This window comes from Pseudophryne corroboree, chromosome 5 (assembly GCF_028390025.1).
Source record: "Pseudophryne corroboree isolate aPseCor3 chromosome 5, aPseCor3.hap2, whole genome shotgun sequence".
Lineage (NCBI taxonomy): Eukaryota > Metazoa > Chordata > Amphibia > Anura > Myobatrachidae > Pseudophryne > Pseudophryne corroboree.
The window spans coordinates 404,751,938-404,765,291 of NC_086448.1; the positions used below are offsets into that span (position 1 = coordinate 404,751,938).

Genomic DNA, 13,354 nt, shown 5'->3' on the forward strand with positions numbered 1-13,354 from the left:
CGTGTGTCGACATGTCTGAGGCTGAGTGCTCTTCCCAGGAGGAGACTGTATTTGGGACACAGATATATGTGGGTGAGACCCTGTCGGCACCGCCGACTCCTGACTGGGTGAATGTCTTGAATGCGAATAGGTCTCGTATCAGTAAGGAGGATGTGTTATCGCAAGTCCAGGACCCCTCGGGGTCACAAAAACGTTCAACATCAGGATATACAATTGCGCCTGAGTCAAACAGATATGATGTATGCACCCAAAAAATATATAATTGAACGATAACTGTATAAATATATGATGTTATAGATACAGTAATATTTAATGCGCTGTAAAATTCTAAATACTTCTTGAAATGATGATCTGCACACTATATTCTTTTAAGAATTAAAACGTGTTTTTAATCAAAGAACGGTGTATTAAATCCACGTGATGCATGCATATGAAAATAGAATGAAAAATAATGAAGAAAAAAGGGGTGGGGGGTTAGGGGAAGAGACGAATGGGATTTACGCAGTGTTAAAAGGAAAAACAATAACAGCACTGTTACTGCCTGGTGGGTTGAAAATGAAACACACTGCTGTGACTTATTTGTGGTACACTCAGCGGTGACATCCCACCTCTGTAGTGATAGATGTCCTTCTTAGCTGTCTATATGTCCAGAGCCGATACATTTGTAAGTACAAATGTCCTGTGGAGGTTCCAGAAATATGTATGGGGTACCCCTTGTGGACCGCTGGCAGTGTGGGATCTGACTGGGGCTGGTACTAGGGTAATGAGGACTCCGAATGCACCGTCTTCCCTTGTGTCCTGATCAGCTGCGGTGTCGCTTTGACAAGCGCACCGTGGTTCTCAGGGCAGCTGGGACGCGGTCACCGTCTTGGAGAGAGAGAAGGGAAAATGCTTCTAGCCCTGTTAGGCTGTCCGCTTTGCCTTCTCCTCTCCTACGGGGTCCCTTACCTTGTTTCTTCAGTTCCATCTGTCCTCTTCTTGCCAGCAGCCGGTTCCGCTTCTCCTCGTTGGTGATCTCCCTTGCTTCCGGGTCGGTCCGGTCACGTGACCGCAGCGATTTCTCGATCAATGGTCTGTCCCCTCATTCGTCCTCTGTTTCTTTCTTTCTCCACGGCTCACCGGTATGCAGCAGTTGGTCTTCCGGTTTCCTGCCTGCCTGAATTCATACCCAACCCGTATAGGGGATGTAAAATCCCGCTGTAGCAGATTATATAAAGTATCAACAAAATCAATAAAAAAGACAATCTGCTACAGCAGGATTTTACATGCCCTATACGGGTTGGGTATGAATTCCGACAGGCAGGAAACCGGAAGACCGACTGCTGCAACCGATGAGCCGTGGAGAAAGAAAGAAACAGAGGACGAACAAGGGGACAGGCCATTGATCGAGAAATCGCTGTGGTCACGTGCCCGGACCGACCCGGAAGCAAGGGAGGTCACCAACGAGGAGAAGCGGAACCGGCTGCTGGCAAGAAGAGGACAGACGGAGCTGAGGAAACAAGGTAAGGGACCCCGTGGGAGAGGAGAAGGAAAAGCGGACAGCCCAACAGGGCTAGAAGCATTTTCCCTTCTCTCTCTCCAAGACAGTGACCGCGTCCCAGCTGCCCTGAGAACCACGGTGCGCTTGTCAAAGCGACACCGCGGCTGATCAGGACACAAGGGAAGACGGTGCATCCGGAGTCCTCATTACCCTAGTACCAGCCCCAGTCAGATCCCACACTGCCAGCGGTCCACAAGGGGTACCCCATACACATTTCTGGAACCTCCACAGGACATTTGTACTTACAAATTTATCGGCTCTGGACATATAGACAGCTAAGAAGGACATCTATCACTACAGAGGTGGGACGCCACCGCTGAGTGTACCACAAACAAGTCACCGCAGTGTGTTTCATTTTCAACCCACCAGGCAGTAACAGTTCTGTTATTGTTTTTACTTTTAAACACTGCGTAAATACCATTCTTCTCTTCCCCTAAACCCCCCCCCCCCCTTTTTTTCTTCATTATTTTTCATTCTATTTTCATATGCATGCATCACGTGGATTTAATATACCGTTCTTTGATTAAAAACACGTTTTAATTCTTAAAAGAATAAAGGGGCTCATTTCGAGTTGTTCGCTCTGTATTTTTTTTTTCGCAATGGAGCGATAAGTCGCTAATGCGCATGCGCAATGTCCGCAGTGCGACTGCGCCAAGTAAATTTGCTATGCAGTTAGGTATTTTACTCACGGCATTACGAGGTTTTTTTCTTCGTTCTGGTGATCGTAATGTGATTGACAGGAAGTGGGTGTTTCTGGGCGGAAACAGGCCGTTTTATGGGTGTGTGCGAAAAAACGCTACCGTTTCTGATAAAAACGTGGGAGTGGCTGAAGAAACGGAGGAGTGTCTGGGCGAACGCTGGGTGTGTTTGTGACGTCAAACCAGGAACGACAAGCACTGAACTGATCGCAGATGCCGAGTAAGTGTGGAGCTACTCAGAAACTGCTACGAAGTGTCTATTCGCAATTTTGCTAATCTTTCGTTCGCAATTTTGATAAGCTAAGATTTACTCCCAGTAGGCGGCGGCTTAGCGTGTGCAAAGCTGCTAAAAGCAGCTTGCGAGCGAACAACTCGGAATGAGGGCCATAGTGTGCAGATCATCATTTTAAGAAGTATTTAGAATTTTACAATGCATTAAATATTACTGTATCTATAACATCATATATTTATACAGTTATCGTTCAATTATATATTTTTTGGGTGCATACATCATATCTGTTTGACTCGGGCGCAATTGTATATCCTTATGTTGTATACTTCTAGAGGTTTTGGGTTTTACCTCCATTACAATTTTGCTGCCACAACATATATCCAAATAAGCAGGGCGCTAGATACAAATCTTACTGTAATCACAAAAACGTTAGTTTGCCCAGTCGGTTAACACTGATACCGACACGAACACTGATTCCAGTGTGGACTATAGTGATTCCAGATTAGATCTGAAAATGACTAAGAGCATTCAGTACATGATTGTGGTTATAAAAGATGTATGGCATATCACTGAGGACCCTGTTGTTCCTGATAAACGGGTCTGTATGTATAAAGAATAGAAACCGGAGGTGACGTTCCTCCCTCTCATGAACGCTCTATTTGAAAAAGTCTGGGAAAGTTTAAAATCCCTAAAAGGATTCCAGTGACTTATCCGTTTCCCTCTGAGGATAGGGAGAAGTGGGAGTCACCCCCCCATTTTGGACAAGGCCCTGTCACGTTTGTCTTAAAGGATGGCTCTCCCAGCATCGGGCATGGCGGCCCTTAAGGACCCAGCAGATCGTAAGCAAGAAACTACGTTAAAATCCATTTATGCAACCACACGTATGCTGCTCAGACCTGCCATTGCATCTGCGTGGGTGAGTAGTGCTATTGAAAAGTGGGCAGATAACTTGTAATCTGGCATAGATACACTGGATAGGGATAGCATCCTCTTGTCGCTGGGTTATATCAAGGACGCTGCAGCATACCTAAAGGAAACTGCGAGAGATGTTGGCCTTTTGGGATCAAAAGCCAATGCCATGGCGGTCTCGGATAGGCGAGCATTGTGGATTCGCCAATGGAATGCTGAGGCAGACTCAAAGAAAAATATGGAGTCTCTCCCATATAAAGACGGTGTCTTGTTTGGGGATGGCCTCGATGTTTGGTATCTACGGCTACCGCGGGTAAGTCATATTTCTTGCCTTATGTTCCTCAGCAACAAAAGAAAACGCACCACTATCAAACGCAGTCCTTTCGGGCCAATAAATACAGAAGCGGGCGAGGCTCTTCCGCCCTTGCTAGTAGAGGGAGGGGAAGAGGTAAAGGATCAACAACCTTGTCGAGTTTGCAGGAGCAGAAGTCTTCCCCTGCTTCAGCCAAATCCACCGCATGACACAGGGGCTCTCTTGCGGGAGTTCGCACCGGTGGTGGGGGCACGTCTAAAACTCTTCAGTCAGTTCTTGATTCGTTCGGGCCTAGACCCGGGAGTTTTACATATACTGTTCCAAGGGTACGAACTGGAGTTTCAAGACGTTCCCCCTCGCCGATTTTTCAAATCTGCCATACCAGTTTCTCCTTCGGACAGGGAGGTAGTAAGTGAGGCTATACAAATGTTGTGTCAAAATCAAGTCATTATCGTGGTTCCCCCGTCACGTCAGGGAGAAGGCTTTTATGCAAGCTTTTTCGTGGTCCAGAAGCCGGATGGCTCAGTCAGACCAATCCTAAACCTGGAATCCCTAAATTTGTACCTGAAGAAGTTTGAATTCAGAATGAAATCTCTCAGGGCAGTGATCTCCAGTCTGGAGGAAGGAGATTTCATGGTTTCAGTGGACATAAAGGATGCCTATTCACATGTTCCCTTTTATCCTCCGCATCAGGCTTACCTGAGATTTGCGATTCAGGATTGTCATTACCAATTTCAGGTGTTGCTGTTTGGTCTATCCACGGCTCCGAGGATTTTCACCAAGGTGATGGCGGAAATGATGGTTCTCATTCGCAAACAGGAGTCACTATTATCCCGTACTTGGACGATCTCCTGATAAAGAAGCAAGAAGACTTCAAAATTGGTGGCAGAAGACTCCAGTCTTCAAACTGAGGTAGCGCACAGCTGCAGTGCTCCCACACTAAACCCACATACTCCGGTCACTGTAGGGTGCAGGGCGCAGGGGGGGGGGGCGCCCTGGGCAGCAATTAGAGACCTCTTTGGCAAAAGTTGGCATATATACAGTTGGGCACTGTATATATAAATGAGCCCCCGCCAAAGATTGTACATTAAAGCGTGACAGAAGCCCGCCGTCGAGGGGGCGGGGCTTCTTCCTCAGCACTCCCCAGTGCCATGTTTTTTCTCCACTGCACCGCTGAGAGGAAGCTCCCCAGCCTCTCCCCTGCAGTTACACGGTAGAAGAGGGTAAAAAGAGAGGGGGGGCACATAATTAGGCGCAAAAATCAATATAAACAGCAGCTACTGGGTTAACATTAAGTTACTGTGTTATTCCTGGGTTAATAGCGCTGGGGTGTGTGCTGGCATACTCTCTCTCTGTCTCTCCAAAAGGGCCTTATGGGGGAATTGTCTTCAGATGAGCATTCCCTGAGTGTGTGGTGTCGGTACGTGTGTGTCGACATGTCTGAGGTGAAAGGCTCCCCTAAGGAGGAGATGGAGCAAATGTGTGTGAGGGTGTCTCCGTCGACAACACACCTGTTTGGATATGTGTAATTAAGTGCTAAGGTGAATTTATTGCACAAAAGATTAGAGAACAGACAGGGAATCTACCCATGTCTGTCCCTATGTCGCAGAGACCTTCAGAGTCTCTCAATGATCACTATCCAAAATAATAGACACTGATGTCTGACTCCAGTGTCGACTATGATAATGCAAAGTTACAGCCAAAATGGCAGAAAAGTATTCAATATATGATTATTGTAATAAAAGATGATTTGCATATCACTGATGACTCATCTGTCCCTGACATAAGGGTACACATGTTTAAGGGGAAGAAAGCTGAGGTAAATGTCCCTCCTCTCATGATGAAAAAGAGCGGGAATCTCCAGACAAGAGACTGCAGTTTCCCACAAAGAATTCTCAGGGAGTATCCTTTCCCTACTAGGGCCAGGATACGATGGGAATCTTCCCCTAGGGAGTCACTTGGCCCAAAAGGTAGCCCTGACGTAACAGCTATCCTCAGGGATCCTGCAGATAGCGTGCACATTCTGGTACACTACTCAGACCGGCGATTGTGTCGGCATGGGTTTATAGCGCTGTAGAAGCGTGGACAGGTACCTTATCAGCAGAGTTTGAGACCCTAGTATGTATATGTATATATAGAGATATATATATTAAAGATGCTGTCTTAAGAGATATAGAGATATATATATATATATATATATATATATATATATATATATATATATAAAACATGCCCAAAAAGACATTAGTCTACTGGGTTCTGGGTTCTAGAGTCAAAGCTATGTCGATTTCTGCTTGACGTGTCCTGTAGAATATGCAATGGACAGATGATGCCGACTTAAGAGGCATATGGAAGGCTGAGGATTGCGTGGAGAAGGGTTCTCGGACCTGGTCTCCACAGCTATAGCTGGTAATTCTGATATTTTGCCTTATATTCCTGCACAGCCTAGGAAAGCACGACATTATCAAATGCAGCCTTTCGAACACAAAGAAACAAGAAAGTCCGAGGTGCGTCCTTTCTTGCCAGAGGCAGGGGCAGAGGAAAGAAGCTGCACAACACAGCTAGTTCCCAGGAACAGAAGTCTTCCTCGGCCTCTACAAAATCCACCGCATGTTGCTGGGGCTCCACAGGCGGAGCTAGGCCTGGTGGGGGCACGCCTGCGTAAGTTCAGCCACAAGTGGGTTCACTCCCTGTTGGATCCCTAGGCAATAGATATTGTGTCTCAGGGATACAAGCTGGACTTTGAGGAGATACCCCCTCACCGACGGCCCTGCCGGCTTCCCCCCACGAGAGGGAAATAGTGTTAACTGCAATTCACAAATTGTATATTCAACAGGTGGTGGTCAAGGTTCCCCTCCTTCAACAAGGAGGGGGATTTTATTTGACCATGTTGTAGTTCCGAAACCTGAACATATACCTGAAAAGGTTCAAGTTCAAGATGGAATCGCTAAGAGCGGTCATCGCAAGCCTGAAGAGGGAGATTTTATGGTGTCTCTGGACATAAAGGATGCATACCTTCATGTCCCCATTTATCCACCAATTATCAGAATTGCGGTACAAGATTGTCATTATCAATTTCAGACGTTGCCGCTTGGCCTCTCCACGGCCCCGAGAATATTACACCAAGGTAATGGCGGAAATGATGGTGCTCCTGCGGAAGCAAGGTGTCACTATTATCCCGTACTTGGACGATCTCCTCATAAAAGCGAGATCAAGAGAGCAGTTGCTGAACAGCGTATCACTTTCTCTGGAAGTGTAACGGCAACACGGCTGGATTCTATATATTCCAAAGTCGCAGTTGGTGCCTACAGCTCATCTGCCTCTCCTAGGCATGATCCTAGACACAGACCAGAAAAGGGTTTATCTCCCGATAGAGAGAGCTCAGGAGCTCATGACACTGCCAAAACAGGTGTCAGTGCATCACTGCACTCGAGTCCTGGGAAGGATGGTGGCATCATACGAGGCCATTCCCTTCGGCAGGTTCCATGCGAGGACCTTCCAATGGGACTTACTGGACAAATGGTCCGGATCACCTCTTCAGATGCATCGGTTAATCACCCTGTCCCCCAGGGCCAGGGTGTCACTCCTGTGGTGGCTGCAGAGTTCTCACCTTCTAGAGGGACGCAGATTCGGAATTCAGGACTGGGTCCTGGTGACCACGGACGCTAACCTCCGAGGGTGGGGAGCAGTCACACAGGGAAGAAATTTCCAAGGTCTGTGGTCAAGTCAAGAAAATTGCCTTCACATCAACATCCTGGAACTAAGGGCCGTATACAGCGCCCTACGTCAAGCAGAGCACTTGCTTCGCAACCAACCGGTTCTGATTCAGCCAGACAACATCACCGCAGTGGCTCATGTGAACCGCCAAGGCGGCACATGGAGCAAAGTGGAGATGGTAGAAGCCACCAGAATTCTTTGCTGGGCGGAGAATCACGTAAGCGCTCTGTCAGCAGTGTTCATCCCGGGAGTGGACAACTGGGAAGCAGACTTCCTCAGCAGACACGACCTTCACCCGGGAGAGTGGGGACTTCATCAGGAAGTCTTCACACTGATCATATCGGTGGGAACTGCCACAGGTGGACATGATGGCATCCCGCCTCAACAAAAAACTACAGAGGTATTGCGCCAGGTCAAGAGACCCTCAAGCAATAGCGGTAGACGCCCTGGTGACACAGTGGGTGTTCCAGTCGGTCTATGTATTTCCTCCTCTTCCTCTCATACCAAGGTGCTGAGGGTAATAAGAAAAGGAGGAGTGAGAACAATCCTCATTGTTCCAGATTGGCCTCGAAGGACCTGGTATCCAGATCTGCAAGAATTGCTCACAGAGGACCCGTGGCCTCTTCCTCTAATACAGGACCTGTTACAACAGGGGCCCTGTCTGTTCCAAGACTTACCACGGCTGCGTTTGACGGCATGGCGGTTGAACGCCGGATCCTAGCAGAAAAGGGCATTCCGGACGAGGTCATTCCTACGCTGATGAAGGCTAGGAAGGACGTGATAAACATTATCACCGTATATGGCTAAAATGTTTCTTGGTGTGATGCCAGGAATGCTCCTAGAGAGGAATTCCAGCTGGGCCGTTTCCTCGACTTCCTAGAGTCGGGAGTGAATTTGGGCCTGAAATTGGGCTCTATTAAGGTCCACATTTCTGCCCTATCCATTTTCTTTCAAAAAGAGTTGGCTTCTCTACCAGAAGTTCAGACGTTTGTAAAGGGAGTGCTGCATATTCAGCCTCCTTTTGTGCCTCCAGTGGCACCTTGGGATCTTAACGTGGTGTTAAGTTTCCTGAAATCACACTGGTTTGAACCACTTAAAACGGTGGAGTTATTATTATTATTATTATTACATTTTATTTATAGGGCGCCACAAGTGTTTCGCAGCGCCGTACAAAGGACAGTACAGGGAGACAAAACTTAGCATAACAATAAATAACAAAAATGGAGTGCAGGTAACAAAGAGCAACACAATTCTCAAAAGATAATACAGCTTAGATGTAAGTAGCGAAGGAGTAATCATTGTACTACTTGGGGCTGGCGGCCATAGATAGAGATGAGCCTTTACCAGCAGGAGAGAAAGCAGGTAAAGATGGTCGCTGAGTGAAATGTGTCAAGAAGAGGGTTTAGACAAGAGGAAAGAGGGCCCTGCTCTGAAGAGCTAACAATCTAGTGGGGAGGGGCAACAGACAGATGACATGAGGTGCAAGCAGGTAAGCCTGATGGTGGTATGCGAGCAAAGCAGAGATGTCCAAGGCATGGGGCAGGGGGATGGAGGAGCAACCTAAGGACTAGGTTATGCATTGGAGGGGTACGCTTTGATGAATAGGTGGGTTTTCAATGCCCGTTTGAAGCTTTGCAAGGTCGGGGAGAGTCTAATGGAGCGGGGGAGCGCATTCCAATGAATTGGTGCAGCACGGGCAAAATCCTGAACTCGTGCATGGGAAGCAGTGACCAAGGCAGAGGAGAGGCGACGGTCATCAGCCGACCGTAGTGAGCGGGAGGGAGTATGAAGGGAGAGGAGGTTGGAGATGTAGGGAGCAGTGGCATTAGAGATGGCCTTGTATGTGAGGGTGAGGAGTTTGAAGAGGATTCTGTAGGGGAATGGGAGCCAGTGTAGATTTTGTTGAAGGGGAGTGGCAGAAGTGGTGCGGCGGGAGAGGAAGATGAGCCTAGCTGCAGAGTTGAGGACAGATTGGAGGGGAGCGATGTGGGAGCAAGTGAGGCCAGTGAGGAGCACATTGCAGTAGTCAAGTCGTGAGATGACCAGTGAGTGGATGATTAGTTTAGTTGCACTCTGGGAGAGAAATGGCCTGATGCGAGCAATGTTGCGTAGCTGGAACCGACAAGCATTGCGCCAGAGCTTGGATGTAGGGTGCAAAGGAGAGGGAGGAGTCAAGAGTGACGCCCAGGCAGCGGAGTTGGGGAACGGGGGAGATGATAGTGTTGTCAACAGTGATAGAGATGTCTGTAGGGGGTGTTGCTCTGGCTGGGGGAAAGATAATAAGTTCAGTTTTATCCATGTTGAGCTTCAGAGAGCGCTCAGACATCCAGGAGGAGATGGCAGAGAGGCAGCTGGAGACCTGAGAGAGGACAGAGGGGGACAGATCAGGAGAGGAGAGGTAGAGTTGTGTGTCATCAGCATAGAGGTGGTATTGAAGGCCAAAGGAGTTAATGAGCGCACCCAGGGAAGAGGTGTAGAGGGAGAACAGAAGGGGGCCTAGGACAGAACCCTGAGGGACACCAACAGGAAGGATGGAAGGGTGTGAGGTGGTTCCAGAGGCAGACACAGAGAAGGAGCGGTTAGTGAGGTATGAGGTAAACCAGTCAAGGACGGTGCTAGAGAGGCCAACATTTTGGAGTGTGCAGAGGAGGAGAGGGTGATCCACGGTGTCAAAGGCAGCAGAGAGGTCCAGAAGGATGAGCAAAGAGAAGTGGCCCTTGGATTTGGCCGAAAGCAGGTCACTGGTGACTTTCACCAGGGCAGTCTCGGTGGAGTGGAGTGGGCGAAAGCCAGATTGTAGTGGATCAAGGATGGAGTGGTCAGAGAGGTAGCTTGTGAGACGGCTGTAGACCAGTCGTTCAAGTAGTTTGGAGGCGAAAGGGAGAAGAGAGATGGGGCGGTAGCTAGTGAGTGATGAAGGGTCGAGGTTGGATTTTTTGAGAATAGGGGACACCAGAGCCTGTTTGAATGGTGAGGGAAAGATGCCAGTAGAGAGCGATAGGTTAAAGAGGTGAGCAAGGTGGGAGCATGCAGAGGGGGGGAGGGAGCGGAGAAGACGGGAGGGGAGGGGGTCCAAGTGGCAGGTTGTGGGGGGAGAGGATAAGATGAGGGAGGGAGTTAAAATATCTCACGTGGAAGGTGGTCATGCTATTAGCCTTGGCTTCGGCTAGCCGTGGGTCAGAATTAGCGGCTTTGTCTGATGAAACAGCCCCAGTTTTAGAGGCTGAGAAACGCGTCAAGCATTCCGCCTGACACGCTATCCGGTATCCTGGACATCACTAAAGACCTGATACACAGCAACGGGCTGTGGCGGCTCCCGCTACGTAACCACGAGCGAACGGCTTTGGTGGACAAGCCGCGCTCCAACACTATCCTGCGAGTCTTGTCCTCATTCATTGCACTTGACAGCCTCCTCCGTGCCGCTGCATAGCGGTGTGGGCAGCCGGCGCCCACTACCAAGAAGGAGACATCGTTCAATTCCTCCACTTCTAAGCTTTGCACGAGACTGTCTAAATAGTGGTTCCAGCTTAAGTCATTGTGTTATACATGGTATCAAGTCCATATAAGCTACCCTTAAAGAGCCTTTCTTCATTGGTGGATAAGAGTGTGAGCATTTAAGCTTTTCATCAAGCGCCAGACAACTCAAATGTATCATTTTAATTGTGGATGGACTCTTGAATTTAAAGGAATATTCAAATAAGCCTTTGAGATCAATTAGCCCATGCATGGAGCTTATTATAAGGAGCATCTGATAAGCACAAATGCTGTACCTTTATCCGGAATATAAGAGGTTACATTTCTAAGGGAGTTTTTACAATATATCTTAAATTTTTTTGCGATTTGTAGTCATCAATGTTTGGTTCATACTGCAAAATAACAGGATACTTGGTTTATGTATTGTATTGTGATATATACACGCATTAAATATTTTTAATAATAAATTTTATTAATACTGTTTAACGACAGCGCTTCTCTGAGTGGTTTTTCATTATTTTTATGAATTTTTGGTTGAGGATCAGCACCTCAATTTGGGAAGCTGCGGTCATAGAACAGTATTGGTATTTTTGGTGTCTTATAGCCGATTACTAGCGCCCCCCACCATTTGATTCTCCAGTTGTCACATAAAAGCCCCTATCTGGTTTTCCATATGGATAGAGCAGAATTGCGGACCCGTCCATAATTTCTGCCAAAAGTGGTGTCATCTTTTCATATGAACCAACCTATTGTGGTGCCTGTGGCTACTACTGACTTGGAGGATTCCGAGTTACTGGATGTGGTCAGGGCTTTGAAGGTTTATGTAGCCAGAATGGCTAGAGTCAGGAAAACGGAGTCGCTGTTTATCCTGTATGCATCCAACAAGCTGGGTGCTGCTGCTTCAAAGCAAACTATTGCTCGCTGGATCTGTAACACGATTCAGCAGGCTCATTCTGCGGCTGGATTGCCGCTGCCAAAATCAGTTAAAGCTCATTCCACTAGGAACGTGGGCTCTTCTTGGGCGGCTGCCCGAGGGGTCTCGGCATTACAACTATGCTGAGCTGATACTTGGTCAGGTTCAAACACTCTTGCAAAGTTCTACAAGTTTGATACCCTGGCTGATGAGGACCTTGTGTTTGCTCATTCGGTGCTGCAGAGTCATCCGCACTCTCCCGCCCGTTTTGGGAGCTTTGATATAATCCCCATGGTACTTACGGAGTCCCCAGCATCCACTAGGACGTTAGAGAAAATAAGATTTTACTTACCGGTAAATCTATTTCTCGTAGTCCGTAGTGGATGCTGGGCGCCTGTCCCAAGTGCGGACTTCTTCTGCAATACTTGTATATAGTTATTGCTTAAATAAGGGTTATGTTATGGTTGCATCAGGGTTGATCTGATGCTCCGTTGTTGTTCATACTGTTAACTGGGTAAGTTTATCACAAGTTATACGGTGTGACTGGTGTGACTGGTATGAGTCTTGCCCTGGATTCCAAAATCCTTTCCTTGTACTGTCAGCTCTTTCGGGCACCATTTCTCTAACTGATGTCTGGAGGAGGGACATAGAGGGAGGAGCCAGAGCACACCAGTATCCAACTTCTTTCTTAAAGTGCCCTGTCTCCTGCGGAGCCCGTCTATTCCCCATGGTCCTTATGGAGTCCCCAGCATCCACTACGGACTACGAGAAATAGATTTACCAGTAAGTAAAATATTATTATTATTATAATATTGGTAGTTAAGAACACAGTGTAGCTGGAGATGGTAGAATTGTGAAAACATGGTTAGTTAATACAACTAGGCAGAGGACATAGATAGTTGGGTGGGGATAGTAGAGGTACACGATGAAAGCTGTGTGTGGTGGTGGTGGTGGTGGTGGGGGGGGGGGGGGTAGTAGTAGATTATGGATCAATGATCTTCCTTACAGCACAGTATATCTGTCTGCATGTGCATTCACGCACAAGGTATTGGAGCTGCCTGAAGACAAATTTACTTTTTTTTTTTACAGAGCTAATATCTCTGTGTTGGGCTAGAAGTTGAATCCATAATTGTATGATTCTGTTATTTATAGGGATCAGCCTTAAGCAATTATGAACTAATATATACTGGGAGTATTTCTTACTGAAATTCTACATGCATTTTTACTAAATATATATAAAAAATATTTTACAGGGATTTCTCAGTAAAAACCTTCAAGAACAAGCGCTTGGTAGACTTGACAAAAGAATAAAGGCAACAGTAGAACAGTTTATGAAGATTCTGGAACAGATTGATTCAGTGGTGAGCAAAAGGCGTTCTTTTGTGATGATGGTCTAAGACAGAAATACCTTTTTTAGCAAATGATGCTGCTGTACGCGCCAGTATATCAATTCAAATCTAAATAATTTCCATTTAATCTCTGTAAGATAGAACTACTGCAGGATAGTTTGCTACACTCCCTCCATGCTATTATATACTGTACCTCCATACTGTGTCTA

The 13,354-nt window shown here is 47.1% G+C and overlaps 1 protein-coding gene across 6 annotated transcripts in view; it reads left to right on the forward strand.

Moving 5' to 3' along the window:
- Nucleotides 1-13,354, forward strand: part of BAG1 (BAG cochaperone 1) — a 253,268-nt gene that overhangs the window by 160,377 nt on the left and 79,537 nt on the right. For all 6 annotated transcript variants that reach the window (XM_063922747.1, XM_063922749.1, XM_063922748.1 and 3 more), the window contains one exon: nt 13,050-13,157. In XM_063922747.1, the coding sequence (XP_063778817.1) occupies nt 13,050-13,157 (108 nt within the window). The remainder of the gene's footprint in view (nt 1-13,049; nt 13,158-13,354) is intronic.